At 44.3% G+C, this 21,751-nt stretch overlaps 1 protein-coding gene across 1 annotated transcript in view; it reads left to right on the forward strand.

The window, feature by feature from the left end:
- LOC147901190 (protein TRIGALACTOSYLDIACYLGLYCEROL 4, chloroplastic-like) overlaps positions 1-21,751 on the forward strand; it is a 31,632-nt gene that overhangs the window by 4,555 nt on the left and 5,326 nt on the right. The window contains exon 2 of the mRNA XM_087375762.1: positions 5,338-5,632. Within this exon, the coding sequence (XP_087231888.1) occupies positions 5,338-5,632 (295 nt within the window). The remainder of the gene's footprint in view (positions 1-5,337; positions 5,633-21,751) is intronic.

The following is a 21,751-nucleotide window of genomic DNA, read 5'->3' on the forward strand; positions in this document are numbered from 1 at the left end:
AGGGTGTCTGCTGATCATTTATGGTCTTTACATTATGGTCCAATGGTAGTGAGAATCCTCTACTGAAAGTCTCTGCCTGACATAATGATAATGAACCTCAATGTGCTTAGTGCGTGCATGAAACATTGGATTCAGTGCAATGGCTAAAGGACTTTGACTGTCATTGTAGATAGCAGTGGGAGATGTCCAGCCGACATTAAGATCTGCAAGTAGTTTCTGGGGCTAGATACATTCCATGGTAGCTGCATGCCCTGTACTCAGCTTCACAGCAACTGTAGGCTGCTTGCTGAAGTTGCATGTGCCATGAAGCTCCAAGCATGAAATAGTTGCCACTATGCGACCTTCTAGTGTCACAACATCTTGTCAAGTGAAGAATTGTGACCATAAAGAAGGCCCAAACCCTGGGTGTCTTTCAAGTAGCAGAAGACACGCCTCAGTACTTTCCAATGCTGAGTGTTTGGACTATGCATGAATCTGTTCAATTGGGAAAGAACATACTGAAGATCTTGCCGTGTGTGACACAAATATATCAAGCATCAAACAGCATGTGGATTGAGAGTGGCATAAAAGGACTTAGTAGCATTATCAGAGGAGAGACGGAAACCAAACTCCATGGGTGTAGAAACTGGTTTACAATCCTCAAATTGAAATTTTTGTCGGAGCTGTCTCAATGTGTTTGGACTGATCCATCGTCCTCAAATTGAAATATTTGTAGGAGCTGCTTAATGTATTTGGACTGACTCCTCATAATATCCCTTTTCACAAGAGCAAGCTGAATGCCAAGAGAGTAGTGAAGCTGGCTTAAATCTGTCATTGCAAATGAGTTGCAAATCAGCGTTAAAGGCTGTCATATGCTGAGTAGAAGGTCCAGTCAAAAGCACATTATCAACATATAAAATTAAAAACAACAAGTTGGCATCACCCTTGCAGACATAAAGAGTGCTCTCTGTAGGATTGTTTTGAAAACCGAGTCTGATAAGATGAGCATGTGTCTTGGAATACCAAACCTGGGTGCTTGCCTTCAAACCATAAAGGGTTTTGTGCAAATGGCATACCTTATTTTCAGATCCTTTGATTTCAAACTAGGAGGCTACACGTCCATGAAGGAAAGCTGTTTTGACACCAATTGATGTACTTGACAATGATGATGGGATGCAATAGCAATGAACACACCTGATGGTAGTACTCTGTGAAGTGGGTGCAAATGTCTCCTTATCAATACCCTGCCGTGAAGCGTAACCATTTGCAAACGAGGCGGGCTTTGTAGCGGTCAACACTGCCATCAGCCTTCCTCTCGAGTTTATATACCCACTTGGTGCCTATAGCACACTTGCCTTTAGGCAAATTACACAAATTCCAAGTGCCTTTGTGATGAATTAAGTCTAACTTTGATTTCATAGCGTCCATCCAATCCTTGCTAACAAAGGCATCCTTGTGACACAGTGGCTCCTCATTGCAAGCTGTAGCAGTCAATGCAACCTCCACTAAGTGTCCTTGCATGTGACAAGAAGCTGCTCTTGTATGGATAGAAAAAGGCTCAACTTGTTTGCTATCCTTTATTGTATCTAAAAGCCATCTAACAGCCCTCTCTTCGGTCACTGCGTGTTCTGTGGTAGCTTGATCAATGTGAGGGTATTCAGGCTGAAAATCAGAATCTTTATGTAGCTGTAAATCACCTGCTAGCGGCTATGTTAGAGCCTCCATGAACTCATTTACGTCTGAAGTAGACTTGAACCCAAGGGCAGCAATGTATCAAAGGCATTATAAGCAACAAGGGGTGGCTGTTTTTGGCAGTCCAACAATGGCATAACAGAATTTTCAGCAAAGACAAACATCTCTATAAATAATAATCTTCCTAGTACTTGGCTGGTATATTCAATAGCCTTCGCTTTTTGAATTGCAACCATTGAAGATGCATAAGTGCCTTGTTGTCGTGAAGCTTGTGTCGTAATTGAGACGGAACACGCACATAAGCAAAGCATCTAAACACACTCATGTGTGAAATGACCCTACTCAAGCCTCAATAGTGATAAATTTTCAATGCCTTGGTTGGGTGAACTGTTCAAGACATGATTTATGCACATAATGGCATCCAACCAGAATTTGTTGGGCAAAGACCTTGGTTGGGTGAACTGTTCAAGACATAATTTATGCACATAATGGCATCCAACCAGAATTTGTTGGGCAAAGACTTACCGTACCTTTCATCATGCACCATGCCATCTCGAGCAAAGTTTTGTTTTGCGTTTTGCAACACTGTTGTGGTGTGTATAGCACAATACATTTATGAATTATACCACGAGATGCTAAGGAATCAGCAAACTCTTGAAACATATGCTCACACTTGACCCTAGGCACAATTCACAAGTAGGAGCACGTAGGCCTTTGATATTTAGACTCATCTAGTCACGTAGATCACCCTCACCAATGACCTTGACATTCAAGGTCATGTTATCTCGGTTTGAGCATAACATTCCTTTCCTCTTAAGCATCGGCATCCTCGATGATAAAATTTGAGAATGCTCTCAGCATTTGATACATGGACTCCTAGGCCACTTCAAATAGAGGTAAACTGTGCCATGCAGCCAACGCTGTGGGTATCTTTTGATTGAGTACTTTGCGATCCTTGGTCCAGAATTCTTCTGGCTTGCGCCTTGCATTATTCTTTATCTCGTGAAACAAAACAACACCCTTGAATATTGAGTAACTTGGGTGGAAAACTGTTTTAAACTGGAAACATGAAACACTGGGTGCACCTTGTAACCCTATGGTAATTCCAATCTATAGGCTACCTCGCCTATTATTTTTAGAATTAACCACGGCCCATAATAGTGATAATTTAGCATACGCTCCTACAACCAACAACTTGGAGTGTGAAGGGACTCTGAGAAAAACTTTTTCTCCTTCCTTAAACAGTTTGAAAGGCTTATTTTATCTGCATAGGTTTAGCTCTATCATAGCTTGGTGGATGTTTTCTCTTAAAGATGCTAGCATCTTATGCATGTGAACAACACAGTTGGTAGCACTAGGCACTTTGTACTGGTTTATAACCATGGTTCAACTTGAATCCCTCATTCCTATAAAGAAATGTTTTTTGTCATTGTAGGCAAACTCCAACAATGGCAACCACTTGTTGCACATATGGTGCCTTAGTGATACATATGCTCTCAGCATATCTTTTAAAATTTGGTTTACTCTTTCCATTTGACCATCTGTTTCAGGATAATCCCCACTTCTCATTCTCAACTTACTCCTTAGTGCCTCAAGCACTGCAGTCCAAAAGTGACTTGTAATTCTGGTATCCTTGTGTGGCACTATGGATCTGCGTAATCCATGTAGGCGAAATATATAATTAATAAACAAATCACATTAGCCTTAGGTCAAAAGATTTAGAAAAACTCGTCCACTTTTTGAGTTTTCTAATCTTGATCCTTAGAGTGCTCTCTAATTTGTAAAACTCATATTGTGCATAATGTGTGACAATGCATCAATAACTTTATTCTCCTTCATTCTTCGGTACCGAATCTTCATATGCCTGACGGCCACTCAAGTCAGGCCGTTTATAAAAGTATTGTTGGTTCACATCCATATAAAACTCTGAATCATACAAGTAATGCCTCCATGCTGCTAAAACATGAATAACAGCGTACAACTCTTGTTCATGAGTTGGTCAATTACGCTAAGAGGGAGAAAGCTTCTTGCTTTCAAAGGATTCTAGCCTTTCCTCTTGGAGAAGAACTGCTTTGACGGCAATGCCACTTGCATCAATTTCTAGGAAAAATGGTTTCTGGGAATCAACAATTTGTCTCAGACAATTGCCTTCTTTATAGCAATAAAACTCTATTATTGATAATGTCTCCACACGAATGGTACTTTATGTGAGGTCAGCTCTATCAAAGGCGATACTATCTCAGATATCCTTTGATATGCCCTTGATAAAACTGGACAAATCCCAAGAATGATCGCAATGTAGTCACATTTTGAGGAAATGGCCACACTAATATGGCAGCCATCTTTATAAGATCCATCCCACCCCTTCCAGGAGTAATATTGAACCCTAGATACTCTGGCCCAACTGTGCACAACAGGGTTTTCTTTCTATTAACAAATAGGTTGGCTTTCCTCAAAGAATTGAACACTTTCCTTGAGTGCTCATGATGCTCAACAATACTTTTGTTGTAAACAAAAGTATCGTCAATACACTATACTAAGGCGGATTTCCCTTATAGATGCGATAATCATTTCGATTTGTCTCTCAAGCTTTGGCGAACAAGACTTGAAAGAAAACGTTTCGTCAGGTTGAAACTTGACGGAACATTTCTAGTTGAAACGTTTCTACAGAGCGTGGCCCTTCCAGAGGAAGCGTCATTTTAAAAAAAAGACTTTTGAAATTTTTTAGAATTTCAGGGTTACCTTTTTTTGGGAGGGGGACTGGTTTTTTGTTTCTTGTATGTGAATGTGTATGTGTTTTGGGTTTGTTTATCATGTGAATGTTGTGCACTGGGCATCATAGAGTGTTTGTATGTGCATGTGTGTGCATTGTGTATATAGTCTAAGTATGTGCACTATACTCTGTGTGTGAGCGTGGGTGGGGGTGTTGAATCTTGATTTAAATTTAAACTATGCACTATACTATGTAGCTGTGTGTGAACACTGCATTGTGGTCTGTAGACTGTGTGTTTGTGTGAGATCTACGCAAGAGAGAGAGAGAGAGAGAGAGAGAGAGGGGGGGGGGGGGGGGTTCACAAAGCTCTTGGGTCTTGATGAACCTGAGCGATACAGATGGTATCAACAAATGATGTAATATTGATGAATTTTTATTAATGAATTATGACGTACACTTTCTGTGTCAAGGTCCATCAAGGTATAGGAAAATAAAGGGTGGATTGCATTAAATGGTAGACTATCACAATAATAATGCCAATATTGCAATTAATCCCATGGGATGGCAAACACAATATCAGCACCGTTAATGCATTAATCATAACCATGTTGGTGAATGCTGTCTATTATAATACAATTGCCCTTGTTTGATATGGATTCTTGATTAGTTTTTCTTGCTGCAATCTTTTGCCTTCCATATGTCAAATATGCATAGGCATGATTTTTTATTGTTTGTGTGAGAGATGATTGGCCAGCAAGAATTTGAAGGTGTAATTTTTGGATTGGAAACCTATGTGCATTTCTTCTCAATTTCTAGGAGCTTTGCGTATGCATTGTCTTTTTTTGCCTGCAAGACTTCAATTGCCTGGATTGTGATATAAGAAATGAAATGAAATAAACTGATGAGGTATGTAAGATATATTGAATGTTTTTGCCTATTCTTCCTTCTTGTAGGTGGGCTGCATTGACTGTCCGCATGCAAACACATGGTCTAGTCTTTCCATTTAGGAAAGAAAATGAAGGCAATCACTCAAGCCTTGATAGAAGCAAACGGTGGACCAAAGCTAAACATTTGCTCTGTCACTGCTTGTATGCCATGGGGATGCGCACAAGGGTGCTTCTTGGTCCAAGTACATCATTGAATGTGAACTGTGAAGTTGAGAACCCTGTTGGACGTCTGTTATCCTGCAATGATTTGGGGTCACATAATGAGAAGCTATGGCATGCTCAGGCCACAGTACGACACAAGGCAAGCTTTGAAACTTAGGATGTTGTCTTATCTTTTTTCCTTTTGATTGTGTATATGTGCTTTTGAATAAATGGATGCCACGTTGCAAAGAACCTCTTTTTGGTTGAATGCTTGACTTCTATCTTTGGTTTGTATGGTTAAGTTGAGGTGGTTTATAATCTACGGTGTTTACCCTGCCTTGACTCTCTTATGCTACCCTGATTCTGCCTGTCATTTCTTAGAATCCCAGATACTGTATATGTTTGGAGAGGTAGCACGTGAGGTCTGCTTTGCTCTCCTTCCCTCACCTCCCCCACCTCCCCCTTTTTGCCCATTCTTCCCTGTTCTAAAGTGCCAAATCCCCCCCTTCAGAAGTCTCTTCCAGCTATTTTTTGCAGGACTGTCAAATATATGAGTGAGATGCTTCTACACTAAGAGGAGAGTCCCAAACATGGGACTAAATGCTGAACACAAGTGTGCTAAACTTCAAGGTGTCAAGTTAATTATTGAATATCATGAGCAAAAAATACATATTAAGAATAAGGAGGCTGAAGTTTGTTTGCTATTTTAAGATAAGTTTAATATAGAAAATCTTTTCTTTAAAGCTGCATGGTATCAAGTGAAGATGGCTTTAATTAGTGTAATCATTACAAAGGTATATTTTTCTATCACCTTAGCGGACATGCAAATTCTTTGAATTTTAGTCCAAGTGGTGATCAGCTGTTCAACTACATCGATTTATCTTACGCGGGTGCAGAAGCCTGAACAGCTGAAAATCTGTCTTTAGAACAACAAAAAAACAATCTAAATTTGTACGATTGGACATATTCTAGTCTTACAAAGGTATATTTTTCTATCACCTTAGCGGACATGCAAATTCTTTGAATTTTTGTCCAAGTGGTGATCAGCTGTTCAACTACATCGATTTATTTTACGCGGGAGCAGAAGCCCCAACAGCTAAAAATGTGTCTTTAGAACAACAAAAAATCTAAATTTGTATGATTGGACATATTTTAGTCTTACAAAGGTATATTTTTCTATCACCTTAGCAGACATGAAAATTCTTTGAATTTTCGTCCAAGTGGCGATCAGCTGTTCAACGACATCGATTTATCTTATGCGGGTGCAGAAGGCCCAACAGCTAGAAATCTGTCTTTAGAACAACAAAAAATCTAAATTTGTATGATTGGACATATTCTGGTCTTACAAAGGTGTGTGTGTGTGTGTGTGTGTGTGTGTGTGTGTGTGTATATATATATATACAATCATTACACTTGTGAAGTTTCAGAGGCTATAATCTAGGTAGACCAGTCACTTGAAGGACCAACTACATCCTTTTGTTTGAGAGACAAGTCTCTTGAAGGGTCAACTTCATCCTTTTGTTTAATGCATGAGAGCTGCTTCCAAAATTTGAGTACATTTGCATGATCAAGGAGTGTGTGGTTATGAGCTGTTTGCTAAAGTGAAGACTCATTGGAGGCAAGGAAGAAAACACATCTGAGTAAAGTGTGTTATTTGATTCTGTTCTATTGAGATTTATTGCAAGCAACATGCTACACCCCTAAAAGGCTCCATTTGGACTAGTCCAATATGTAAGGCCCATGGTTTGAGTCCTTATTCAAAGGGATCAGCCCTCTTTTGTCAAGGTCTTGAGGTCACTTGAGGGCAGCTATATTGTTGTAATTGATTTGACTTTTGGCTTCAGTACTCTTTTTCCATCACCTTCTAGCAATCTACTTCCGAGATTTGAAGGAGCACCAATACTTCCCCTTCTGCCTTCGAAGAAGGCCAATTCCTTCCAATCTCGTATCACCTGAGACAAATGAAGAGCAGAGTCTCCCCACAGCATGCTATAAAGGCTCAAATGCAGAATATGAAGTACATACCAGACTGTTGTACTGCCTGTGTGCTTGCTCTGAAAGAAAACCTTGTACCTCATCGAGGCACCCACCAAAAGCCTATGTAATCCTGTACTGTCCCCTTCTGAAGTACAACATCCATCTGACCATGAGACCCCAGGGTCCTTAATGGAATCCACCCTCATGTTAGTGTCAATAGCCACGCACCTGGAAGGTACCAAGTGCTCCATGCTGTCCTTCACCTTCACAAAGGTATCTGACTCTTGTCGACCCACATCTCTATGTCAGACATCCTCACTGTGAGTTCTTGGTCAACATATTTGACGTCGGTAACACTCGGTAATGTCATCACGAACAACTCTTTGATTACCACATCTACTTTGGCCTCTCCCTCTGAATCTAATTCAAACTCCTTTTTGTTTTTCTGATCCGCCTTTTTCTTTTTGCAGTCCTTTGCAAAATGTCCTGGCGTATCACGGTAGAAGCACTTCTTCTTGAGCTTCCTCGGCATGAGTCTGTCTTCTGACCAACGGCTGCCAGTTGATCCCTCACCACGTTGACCTTCGTTAAGTGGCTATGTCGTTGTCAGCTTCCACAACTTCCGAGCCACTAAATGGCTCCGAATTTTCACCTTCCAGATCGGGTAGTTGGTCCCGTCTAGTTTCCCAGAGACTCTGAAGTTAGGGGGAGGAGGAAGGGAGAGCAGGGGCTGAAGAGGCTGTAGAGGTCGACATCTCTGCTGTTATACCACACAGCAAAGTCAACCAAACTCAATTTTTAGTAGACCAGAACTCTGAACCCACCTGATTGAACCTGAGTCATTGTCTAGTCGGCTTTTAGCAGCCCCCTTGGGGGCCTATAAAAGGAGGGCCTCCGGCCCTCATTCATCATCACTTGGAGCAGTCCTCAGGACAGCAGACAGAAGCAGCAAAGGGGGATGCCTTAGGCCTACATTCAGGAGGACAAGGTGACCTAGGAGAAGTTGCAGACTGAGCTAGAGTGGCTGCCCACCTAGGCTGGCTTCCGGACAGCAAGGTGGAAGGGATCTAGACAGAGAGTCTACATATGCTCGAGGTGGAGCACGCGGGCTCATAGATCAAGAAGAGCCAGGCTTGTAGTTGAAGAACCTTTTGGTATTGTATCATGTCCTAGTTTCTGGACGGACGGAAATATAAAGTGTTGCTTCTATATTTGTCTCTGAGCATTGTCTATTTACTGGCTTGCACATCTATGCACATAAGTTAAGAAGTTTGTGATTCCACCCCACACATCACATTGTGTGAGCTCCTGGGCATTACTATTAGTCTTCCGCTGTGCGTACCCTCTGTTGGGTCATTTCTAACATGGTATCAAAGCCCAGGTAGGAGCCTCCCAGGTGTGGGATCGTGAAGGCAAGGACCTTGCTGAAGGACGACCCTGATTCAGACGCTCTTGGGAATCGACTTCCACGACTGGAGGATTGTGCCCTTGCGAGAAGACCAAACTGGCCGACCAGTCTGTGGCTGGTCCAGCTCTATTAGGGCTCACAAACCGGGGCCTTTTGGGCCCACTCTTCTAGGTGTTGGCCTCATCCAGCCTTGTACTGCTCCGTACAGTTGCGCGCCACCTGTCCCGGGTCTGCACACCCTTGGTACTGCCCCTTACAGTTGCGCCACCTGTCCGCCTCTATTCGGGGCCTGTTCCAGCCCGTACAGACAGCCCTTGAAGTGCCTCTGAAAGGCTGCTGTGCTGCCCACATGACAGCTCATGTGGTTCCCATGTGGCAGCCCCTTATGGCTGTCCTTTCCTTGTGAGGTGCTGCCCATGTGGCAGCCCCCTCCCTTATCTTTTCTGCCTAGGTTCAACCCCCCCATGCTCTCCTCATATGGGGGCTTACAGATGGGGAGGTGACCATTCCAACAGGGGTGAGCCCCTGGTGTAAAGCATTTCCATTCAGAAGAATTAAATAAATACCGAAAGGGGCGCCAAGGCATTTGGGGCCAGTGGGTGTACTGGTGGGTGTACTGCGTACTGCTTTCACTGAGCATGGGCAATCTAGCCTCCCCATTGTTGTTGTTGAGGTTACTTCTAAGTTTTGTCAAGTGGTTGAATTGATTGTAGCTTGCATTGTGGCTATTTTTAGAGGCACTTGACAGTTTAGTAGAGGTTCACCACCCTTTGGTTATATGAAGTCCTGTTACAGTTGGTGCAGAGGATAAGAGACTAATTGAGTAAGGGCCGTATAAAGGCATCTAGAGCTAGTAGACTAAATTGGCCCAATTAGGATGAAGTAGGCTTGTTCAGCAAGTTGTCGACCACCCTATAAATGTTGTCTAACCTCTTGTGTGTAGAAGGTAGTCCACTTGCTTTTGGAATGGGAAACTAGCTGGCAGCTTTTTGTCCATTTTGTTCTAGTAGCATGGCAAGCATTCCTGTGACATACTTCACCACATTTATCCAAAAACCCTCAGAATAGAAACTCTACTTGATGCATTCATAGGTGTTTGTGATGGCCAGATGTTCCACCTTAGGAGATACCTATATTGTACACCAAGTACTTGAGAACAAAATAAGTCATTATTTAACTTAAATTTAGTATGATTTCCACATGCCCGATCCTACAAGTGTGGAATTATGGTTGTTGCCCTCGAATTCCACATCTTGAATTCCATCATCCATGTACCTAATCCTAGAAGATAGAGCACACAATGTGTAAGCCTTGTTAGAAATGACCCAACAGAGGGTACACACAGCGGAAGATTGGTAGAATAGCCTAGGAGTCAGTGGGGATGTCATAGTAGCTAGTCGTTGCTATGTGTGATGGAGTTTATGATGGGATAGCTCAAGGTGTATGCCTCAGGCACACCTTATGTTTCTATGTGTGAGTGCTAGAGGCACAGTTAGGTGCCCATAAGCACAGTTAGGTGGTGGAGAGCCACATAGGATGATTGAGAGAATCTAGGAGCAGATTGAGGAGATGATTGTGGAGCTCTGAAGTCATCAGTGATGTCAGTGAGCATGTATGAGGTGCCTACTTAAGGACCTCACTCTTCTTCATTCTACAAGCAAGTAATGCAAGTATTCTGAGTTTGTGTCCACTCTTTCCTTTCCTTTCAGCTTACCAACATGGTATCAGAGCCCTTTGATCCCCCTTGAGCCCATTTCTGCCACATCATCATCTTCTTCTTCTCCATTTTTCTCTTTCTTCCCAAAATCTTTGAGAGCTTGGTTCTCCATCTACAAACGACCATTGCCCAAACCCTCTGAGCTGGAAACTCCTCTAGTATGGGCAAACTTCCACCTGCAAGCAATTGAAGAAAAAACGTCTGTGGTGGCTGCCATTCCCTAAACAGCGCATTTTTTGCCATTTCTTCTATTGCTCAATACTCCCTACCGGCTCCGCCATTGCCTGAGCCCTCTTAGGAGTAGATGGGCGACCTCAAGACAAAGATTTTGAGCCATTTTTCAGCTCATTTGGTTCAGTAACGAGGGAGAAATCGTCAAAACTCAGGTTCAGCTTGTAGCAACTCCCCCGGGCAAAAGTGCGCACCATTTCGTCCAATCTTTGTGCTGGACCCTCTCTAGTATATGAGCTTTCTTTTGCTTCAGAAAGCCCTCTTTTCCTTGCTTTGAAGAGTGAGCTACAAGCCCTCCAAGTTCAGCCTTTTGGTTTTGACAGTTTTGGACAAGTTTTTGAAGATGATGCTACATAAAATGCTACTCTAGCATTTCTGGTTTTTTGAATCTTTCAATAACTTCAGTACAAGTGTGGCTTCAGTTTTGTTTTGAATTGCTAGACCTGGTTTTGATTGGAAAGTATTCATTTTAGCCACTTCTATGAAGCATGTAAGAAGAAGCATCATTGATTGAATATTGGTCACTAGTCTTTGCTACATCAAGTGCTCATATTTTGGAAGTCTTTCAGTTATTTTTGCCTTGTAAGAGAGATAGACACTGCCCAATATCTGGGTTAGACCCTGTCATGGCTACCCTATTGAATTTAGAGAAGTTCAATGGAAAGGGCTTCCACACATGGCAGATGAAGGTGAGAGGACTTGTCAAACCTACTCCTACCGCTTCTTCTACGGCCTCCAATGTTGGAGAATCCTCAACTCCGACACGACCGGCAAGGGATCCAGCTAGAGAAGAAAAAGCATATGGTATCATTGCTCTTGCTTTAGGAGATGATTATATTCACCATATCTCTGACTTGGAGTCTCCTTCAGAAGCTTGGCAGAAGCTTGACATGATTTTTGGTGCTAGCTCTCACATCTCTAAACTATCACTTAAAATCTCTTTCTTTGAATTGAAGATGGTTAGTGGTACTACTTTGGCAACTCATGTCAACTATATGCGGAGTCTTATGACTCAATTAGCTTCTATCAATTCTCCTATCACTCCAGATGATGCTATGGCAGTGTTACTTAAGAGTATGCCTGAAGAATATGATCACATAGTTACCACTTTGAAAAATCTTCCTAATCCTAATCTTGAAGGTATTATCTCTGCTCTCCAAGAAGAAGAAAGGCATATGGAGCTCAGGAAAGGCAATGACACTGTTTATGCTGTAAAAGTCTAGAAGGGCAAGTATACCCCTTGCAATCACTGTGGAAAGACAAATCACCTTTCAAAGGACTGCTTCAAAATTAATCCATGCAAGCACTGTGGCAAGAACAACCATAATGAGAAGTTTTGCAGAGCCAAAGCAAAGACAGAAAATGCAAATCTACTTTCAGTTGATGAGCCTCCACAAGATAAGGTATCCTTTGAAGATTATGCATTATAAAACATCTCTATGTATGCTCCAGATCTCTCTTTTTATGTCAAGGTACTCAGCCTGGATAGTCCTCCAAAATGAATGAAATAAACTATTATGTTTTTGTGTGTTTTGTAAACACCTCTGGTCACCTTATGATGTAGGCCATGTGTATGTTTTGCTCCATGGTACCTCCTGCAGACATTGTGTGCATGTACATGCAGGGGAGATAACCATTGGAAGGTCTTTTTGTATCCCTTTTGTTTACCTTACACCCAAGGGAACCCTTGCTAGCATGAGAACCTAGCCATAGATTTATCCTTGACCACCATGAGATGGCATGAGAAACTATGAGACTAGATGTATCCTTGACATAGCCTGAGGCATTCCCTTGAGGGGGGGGGTTGATGGGATATCTCAAGGTGTATGCCTCAGGCACACCTTATGTTTCTATGTGTGAGTGCTAGAGGCACAGTTAGGTGCCCATAAGCATAGTTAGGTGGTGGAGAGCCACATAGGATGATTGAGAGAATCTAGGAGCAGATTGAGGAGATGATTGTGGAGCTCTGAAGTCATCAGTGATGTCAGTGAGCATGTATGAGGTGCCTACTTAAGGACCTCACTCTTCTTCATTCTACAAGCAAGTAATGCAAGTATTTAGAGTTTGTGTCCACTCTTTCCTTTCCTTTCAGCTTACCAACAGTTTATGGTTTTCAATCTTATGAGTGACTATCGTGAGATGGAAATTGCACTATGTTGTGTTTTTAGAGGATGAGTTTGGGAATGTTCCTGGATTCATCTAGGTATAGGAGCTCACACAGTGTGGTGTGGGGTGTGGAATCACAAACTTAAACTTATGTGCATAGAATAGATGTGCAGACTCATCAGATAGAGAAACCACCAAAATAATATATTTCCGTCCAAAGCTATGGACACAATACAAAAGAGAGAGATACAGAGTCCCACCAATGGTGTGATCCTCTGATCTTACCACAAGGTCCTTCTCCTATCTACCGGCTATCTCTAGACTTGAGCCCGTGTGCTCCACCTTGAGCCTCTGTAGACTTTTTCTCCAGAATGATCTTCTCAACCTTGCTGCCCTGAGTGTCAGCCTAGGTAGGCAGCCCCTGTCAAGCTTTGTCTGCAGCACACAGGTCCTCTTGGTCCTCCTGAATGTAGGCCCCAGGACAGCTGCTCCACTGCTCCAAACTGCTTGTGAAAGGCTGCTCCAGAAGGTGATCAATGAGGGCCTGGAGGCCCTCCTTTTATAGGCCCTCAAGGAGCAGCCATAAAACCGACCAGCAGCATCATTCTGGCCGAGCCAACCAGTCTGCTGAAAAACCTCCCTTAAAGGGTTCTCATTGCAAAGGCCCTTGGCCAACGACACTAGGGCCTTGGCCCTCCTTTCAAGGGCAGATGCCCTCCTATATATTCAGGGTCCAGCCCCCTCCAAACCTGCTGCAAACAGTGCGCCTCCATGTAATCTGCCAAGACTATCTCGCCTCTGCTCCAGGCTTGTTCCCGCTCTAGGGCACCTGCCTAAGCTCCATACATCTCCCTGAAGCCAGCCATACAGCAGGCGCCTGTAATCCGTACAGATCTGCCTTGCTTCTGTACTATTCTGCCCCTCTGTTCTGCCCATAACCACTCCGTACTGTTCTTGTTTCTTTCTTTGATTCCTGCCCACATGGCAGTCAATACTCTGCCCATGTGTCAGTCTCTCAGACACCAGGTTCACCCCCCCCATGCTCTCCTCATGTGGGGGCTTACAGATAGGGAGGTGACCATTCCAACAAGCTAAGTGGGAGTACATGGCTGTGGCCATTCCATGATCCATCCATAGTTACCGAGAATGGGAATGTCCTGGGAATATCAGATGTCCGAATGGGAACATTTTGGGAAGGGAAGGTAGGAACAGCATGTCATATGATACATGATGCAAGAGTCGTCATATGACATTACATTATACCAAAATATTGGGGGGGAAAAACTCTCTCCTAGAAAGAAAGAAAGAAAGTTTATTAAAGTCTTCGAAAGACCGATGGGTCTATGAGACTGTGAAAAATCCTGATACAAACAAGCTGTGTGGGTGGAGCTACTAAACGAGCATCCACTCCAATGCAGAATGCAAATGGAATGCAAATGGTAAGTGCTGAGTGCTACATAGTCCAGAATGATAACAGTTGAGTGCTACATAGTCATGTCAGAATGATGATCGCCTACACAACACTAACATCCTCATCATGAGAGCGTCGAGGGGGATGAGGTAGTGAGGACATAAAGTCATAGATAGAGTGTTGGCGGCTGCCCGTGGACATGGTCCTATGTGGTCTCCTGGTCATAGCTCTGCATCTGATAAGGGCTACAGTGACCCCTGTTGGTGAAGCCCCAACTTTGAAATAGCCCCTAGCGTAATCTATGCATCAACCCTCTCTCTGAGCTGCCGTGTCGTTGGCTTTGTGTCACGATTCTGGCGGGGCCTCATGGTGTGGGAGCCCACATGGTCTGTCTGGAAGAACTCAGTGATCGAGCTTTGAGAAGAGTCTATCAAGGAGGTCTGCACTTGTCTCCGTGATCAAAGTAGATGCTTGTGGTGTGTGAATGCCTCGTGAATGAAGGCAACCGGTTAAGCATCTTTGGTTTAGAAGGAGAGAAAGAGGGACAATATTCGAGGACTGTCTTTTAAGAGGCAATAGAAGCGTCCTCGGATCTCATAGTATACTGGGCATCTGAAAATACATTGCTCCTCCGACTCAATCTCTTGCATATGCGCCTCTCTCTAGGCAAACCCTCAGCCCTGCCACTCTCGATGTGAAGTATGTGAAGAGACCCGAAAATGCCCATTAGAGATCCGTAGTGAGTGGGGTAGGTGGATCTGTGTATATCCTAGTGGGTCGCGCAACTCTTTATTTTTCTATCTGTCCACAAAGTAGGTCTGTCAAGCACTTCCAGATCTCTGAGCCCGCGTGCTCCACCTCGAGCATATGTAGACTCTTTGTCTAGATCCCTTCCACCTTGCTGTCCGGAAGCCAGTCGAGGTGGGCAGCACCTTGAGCTCAGTCTGCAGCCCTATGTCATTCTCCTTCTCCTTTTGTGTGTAGGTCCAAGGGTGGGCTTGCTGCTGCTGCTGTCTGCTCCCCAACTGCTGCTCCAAGTGATGTGTAATGAGGCCAAATGCCTCTCCTTTTATAGGCCCAAGGGGCCCTGAAATGGACCGACCTGGTAGGGCCGACCCCTAGGTCTGTTTGGGCCGACCAGTCTGTAAACCGACTTGGTTTGGGGGCTGTTCCGCAGACCCGCCTGGCCACGTGGCAGCTCGCCATAGGCGCAGGCCTCTGCCCTTCTGCTGGCCCTGTTCCAGCCTTGTTGCAGGCTCCATACAGGCGCCTTTGGCCACTGCAGGTCCCGCCCTCTGTCAGGCTTCCAGCAGCCCTGTTCTCCGTCAAAGAATCCTCCGTCCAGCCCTGTACAGTGGGGCCGTACCCTGCTGATGTAAGCGGGCCCTTCACAGGGCCCTGTTGCAGGCCGTACGCCTGCCCTTTGCTTTGACAGCTGCCCACATGACAGCTCATGTGCTGCCCATGTGACAGCCCCAATATCTTCAGGTCTACCTCCCCCATGCTCTCCTCATATAGGGGCTTACAGCTGGGGAGGTGACCATTCCAACAATCTGGCCAATGAAGCGTATCCTCTATTCAGCCGGGCCTGCATTGCCAGTCTCATAGTAAAGATAGGTCCAGCAAAGAGAACCCCAAGATATGTATATGACGAAACAACCTCAACCGGCGACCCGTCGAAAGTGAACTTCTCCCGGTGCATAGCGGCTCGGCATGTGTTGAAGAGCATGACCTTGGTTTTACCAAAGTTGACCTTCAAATCAGGGAATCACAAAAGGACTGTAGTGCATCTAGGTGTCTCTGGAGACCCTCTGTTGAGGAAGATAAGAGTGCCATGTCATCTGCATATAACAAGATTTGAATCATAGTGCCAGCAAGCATCCATCTCTCCTAGTGTCTGCATAATTGTCTCAAGCTCATCAATGTATAAGCCAAACAGGGTTGGTGATAAAGGACACCCTTGTTTGACCCCAATAGTACTCGTGACCTCGTCTGTCCATCCAGACCCTATCCGAACTTTGCCTGAGACCCTCTCTAAAGTGCCGTGATTCTCTTGGTCATAACCCAAGTCTTGCAGACGCTTGATGAGGCGAGCTCTTGGAACCGTATCAAAGGCTTTGCGGAAGTCCACAAAGCAGCAATAAACTCTATGTTTTCGTGCCCTCGTCTCCTCAATGATACACCTAAGTGTGAGAATGTGATCCATGGTCCCATGATCATGTCGGAATCCATCCCGTCCATTTGCTCTAAGGCCCTGTATCTTTGCGAATCGACTAACCTCAGAATCAAGCATTGATGCATAAATCTTGGACATGACATGTCCGATCATAATGGTCTTGTAGTTCTGCCTTGTGGATGGGGGAGATAGTGTTAACAGTCCAGGTGCGTGGGAACCCCATACAAACCCGCTTCATTAAAGAGCTTTGCTAAGATCGGGGCTAGGAGATTAATCCCATATGCAATGAATTCAATGCATAGGCCCTCATGATCTTTCGCTCGGCCATTATGAAGTTTCATGATGGCATCCTTCACACCCCCCCTATTGAAGTGCAAGATGTGGGGCGGGGTATGTGTGAGAGGTCAGGAGCTGGCTGATTTGGGATATCATAAAGCGTGCGTGCATAATTATGCCAAACTTGAGAGTCAATGAGTGGTGAAGGGGACCACCCCTCTAGAAATCTCCGCCAAAAGTCCTTAGAGTTGTTACTAAACAGAATATTCAGTAGTTCCTCCTCGCTTAGTGGAGTGGACAGTGGAGAGGGGGTGAAGTTGAATGGCTTGAGAGGCTGGGGGAGTGAGGGATTAAGGGCGAGGCTAGGAGTGAGGGCTGAAGTGCATTTCAGGGCTGTTTTACATCTCATGGCAGCGTGTGCTAGGCAGTAGAAGCCGAACACCAAGCAATGCTGTTTTGAGAGAGTTTGTGAACACGTTCCCTGGCATTCCCTCTTCTAGAATGACAATCTGGCATTGGGAGGTGTGTCCTAGGCCTTTTGTTAGTTTGTGCATTGCTGATTTGATGTGAGGTGAACTACTTAACTAGAACAGTCATGAATGTGCTGGCCATTAACATGTGTCTCAGTTGTGAAGGAGTCCCTAAGGCGAACATAGATGAAGACTAAAAACTTTGGCTATTGATGGTTTTACACAATGCAAGGAGGCAAAAATTTAGCATACGTTGCACAATTTAAACAGTCTGGCGTAACAATATGGGGAGCATCTCCTCAAAGTGAGAATTGGGGACAAAACCTTTGTAGTGGGGTATGTATGTCATTCTCCTTCTGAAAACTTGTTCGTTGGAGGGGATCTCTTTGGAATGGTTGGAGAGAGACTTGCCGCGCCTCTTGTCAGGGGCCTTGCTCGAGCCCGCGGATTTGCAAACCAAAGACCACTAAGCAAGAATGGACATTTTAAAAACACCCTACTAATAGAAATGATCGGAATTACACACGGAAGTGTTTTAAAAAGGAATCACAACTTCTTTACTTGTGTACTCCACAAAAATGTGTGCGTATGCAAGCCAATGATCCAAGATCAATATAGCACCGACAAAAGATATATTTGTGTCCTCAAATGGACACAATACAAAAGAGAGATCTAGAGTCCCACCAAACCGTGGTCCTCTGATCTTACCAAAAGTTGTCCTACTATCTCCTTGGCACTTCCAGATCCTTGAGCCCATGTGCTCCTTCTTGAGCTTTTGTAGACTAAGTCACCGTGCCTGATCCCCGCACCTTGCCATCCTAGATGTCAGCCTGCTATGCCTGCTGCTCCTCAGCGGGCCTGGACCAGCCAACTGGGTCAGCTGGTTGACTGATCTATTCAGCCAACCAGCCGACCTGGTAATCCTAACTGGGCAACCTGGTCTGGCCTGTTTTGGTCAGTCCAGGCTGGCCATTTGGCCTGCCTGCTAACCCACAGTTAGACCTAACAGCTCGTGCCTGACTCATCCCTGGACTAGGGCTCACATTGGGGCCACGGCATATGACACAATATCCTGATTTGAGAACTAATGCTGTACAGTATGCACTTGATGATGAGCTTAGTGTGTCTAGAGTATGTATGACAGTTTTGAGTGATCAAGGGTAGTGTCCAACTCTCAACTCATGGTGAGAGGAAAAGAATGAGGGAGTGGAACAACGGGGAGAGAGTGAGAGAGAGGGGAGACACAAAAGATGTGGGTGTGAAGTGTTGAGCCACACCACAAACTCATAGGTTTTATTAGGATTAGGTTTTTCACCCTATGACTGTCTTAAGACAGTCATAGGTGTCATATCTTTAATAAAAGGGTGGCAATGTGCCTTTACCCCAACAACCTCCCACCTAAAAGCCAATGTGCCTAAAAGGGAGAAAAGAACGAAAAAATTACAGCAATATACAGTTACTGTATACAAGACCATAAAATAAGAATGGTCTCATCCTAATCCCATGATGTGGCGGCAATGTGCAAACCGCTCTGTAGGCAAGCTCTTAGTGAGCAAATCTGTAGGATTATCATCAGTATGCACCTTCACAAGCTCAAGTCGCTTGTCTTCCAGTACCTCCCTGATGAAATGGTATTTCACATCTATGTGCTTGGTCTTTTGATGAAAGACCGGATTCTTTGCCAACATGATAGCACTCTGACTATCACAATGCAAAACTGGCATATCTCTTGTAATGCCCAAATCTCCCACCAGCCGAGTAAGCCATATTGCTTCCTTGCAAGCCTCAGTGGCTGCAACATATTCAGCTTCAGTGGTTGATAGTGCAACGCATTTCTGCAACCGAGACACCCATGATATAGCACCTCCTGCAAATGTGAAAATATAACCGGTAGTAGATTTCCGGTTATTTGCATTCCCTGCATAGTCTAAATTTGTAAAACCATGCACCAATGCATCCTGCCTACCATAGCATATGCACAAGTCTTTGGTACCCTTGAGATACCTCAAGACACCTTTCACTGCTTCCCAGTGCCGCTTGCCTAGATTTGCCATATACCTGCTGATGACTCCCACCGCAAAAGCAATATCCGGACGAGTGGCAACCATGGCATACATCAAAGAACCAAGTGCAGATGCATACGGAACCTTGGCCATTTCAGCCTTATCATCATGTGATCTGGGGCTGTCCTTACTGCTGAGTTTTAAATGTGGAGGCAACGGGGTACTAATAGACTTCCCCCCTTCCATTTTAAACCTCTACAGTACTTTGTCAATGTGTTCCTTCTGTGACAGAAACAAAAGTCCCTTGGACCTGTCACGAGTAATCCGCATGCCAAGAATATGGTTTGCATCACCCAAGTCTTTCATGTCAAAAGACTTATGCAGTTGTTTCTTCAAAGCACTAATCTCCTTCTGAGATTTACTGGCAATCAGCATGTCATCCACATATAGAACGAGTATTATCAAACTGCCATCCTTTGCCCGTTTGGTGTACAAGCAATGATCGGTCTCACACCTATGATACCCTTGGGACTGCATGAAGGCATCAAACTTCTTGTACCATTCTCTTGGCGCCTGCTTGAGTCCATACAAGCTCCTCTTGAGCTTACACACAAGCTGCTCTTTCCCTTTAACAGCATATCCCTCTGGCTGACTCATATAGATCTCATCATGGAGATCTCCGTGAAGAAAAGCAGTCTTCACATCCATCTGACATAAATCCATGTCCTCATGAGCAACAAGAGCTAACACTGCTCTCAAAGTAGTCATCTTGACTACAGGGGAAAAGATCTCATCAAAGTCAATGCCCTTCTCCTGCTTAAATCCCTTGGCAACCAATCTGGCCTTATACCTCGGTAAAGCATTTGAATCCACTTTGACTTTGTAAACCCACTTGCATGGCAAAACCTTTCTGCCTGCAGGTAGCTGCACCAAGTCCCATGTATCATTTTGAAGTAGGGAGTCCATTTCAGATTGCATGGCTTTCTCCTACTTCCTTTTCTCTGTTCTTCCCATAGCTTCCTTGAAGTTGGAAGGCTCACCACAATCTGTCAGCATGATAAAATCAGCCACATTATTGGCTCCTGGAACAAACCTGTCAGGAGGTCGTTGTACACGGGTGCTCCTCCTAACAAAATGTTCCGGATTAGGCTGCTGTCTAGCCTGTTCGTCATGCATGACGGGTGGCTGTACCACCATATTCGGCTGTTCTACAGCCCCATTTGCTGGCATATCCAGTGGTGCATCATTGGCAAAATTATATGGCTGATTTTCAGCCTGTATACCCTCTAGAACAGGGTTATCTACAGCAGCCTGCTGCTGCATATTGATGGGCATTCTTTGCTGTCCGACATCATCATAAACAACCCTCCTGTATTCCGCAGGTTGTACGGGTTCTTTGTGTACACTATCCTCTTTAAAGATGACATCATTGCTGCGTATAATCTTCCGTTTAACGGGATCCCATATCCTGTACCCCATTTCACCTTCGTCACCATAACCCATAAAGATGCATCTGGAGGACTTTGGCTCCAGTTTGGTGCGCAGTTCTTTGCGTATATGAGCAAAGCACTCGCAGCCAAACACACGTAAGTGCTTATATGAAGGTGGCTTGCCAGACCACACCTCCTCTGGCACTTTCAACTCCAAAGCCTTGTTCGACAACCTGTTAATTATGTGAACTGCTGTTTGCACGGCTTCTGCCCAAAAGCCATGTGGCAATGCAACATAAGACAACATACATCGAACTTTCTCCTGAATAGTTCGATTCATCCGCTCACTCACACCATTTTGAGATGCATTATGAGGGGCTGTGAGTTCCTGTTTAATGCCCTTAGCTTCGCAAAACTGTACAAAAGCATGTGACACATACTCACCCCCATTATCGGATCTGAGGCATTTCAGCCTGCGACCTGTCCGATTCTCAACCTGAGCGACAAACTATAGACTCACACTTTGCGTGTGGCATCATCAATAAAAGTAATGAAATACTTTGCACCCCCTAGTGATAGCTGTGGCATCTCACACAAATCAGTGTGCACTAGATCAAGCGGTGCTCTATTCTGGGGAGTTCTCCTCTTATGAGGAGTCATAGAATGCTTTCCAAAAATGCAATGATCACAAGTAGGCAAATCTGAAAATGAAAGAGACGGCAGATAACCCAAACGTGACAGTTCTTGCATTCCTTTAACGGACATGTGTCCCAACCGGCTATGCCACAATGAAACCTTTGGCAGCTCGGTTATGGCAACAACATGATTACCTACACTGGAAACATAAAGAGGGTACAAGGTATCACTCTTATAACCCTCAGCCACTACAACCTGGCCATCAGTAATCACCCATTTGGAATCCCCAAATGTGGTGTGGTAACCACTGTCATCCAACAAGCCAGTGCTAATCAGATTTTTCTTGATTTGCGGCACATGGCGAACACCATCAAGCATAAATATGCGTCCATCAGGGAATACTATCTGTATATTGCCAATCCCTGCAATCTGACATGC

The sequence above is a fragment of the Dipteris shenzhenensis genome, chromosome 6 (assembly GCF_047967505.1).
Source record: "Dipteris shenzhenensis isolate YYH24624 ecotype China chromosome 6, Dip_SZ_1.0, whole genome shotgun sequence".
Lineage (NCBI taxonomy): Eukaryota > Viridiplantae > Streptophyta > Polypodiopsida > Gleicheniales > Dipteridaceae > Dipteris > Dipteris shenzhenensis.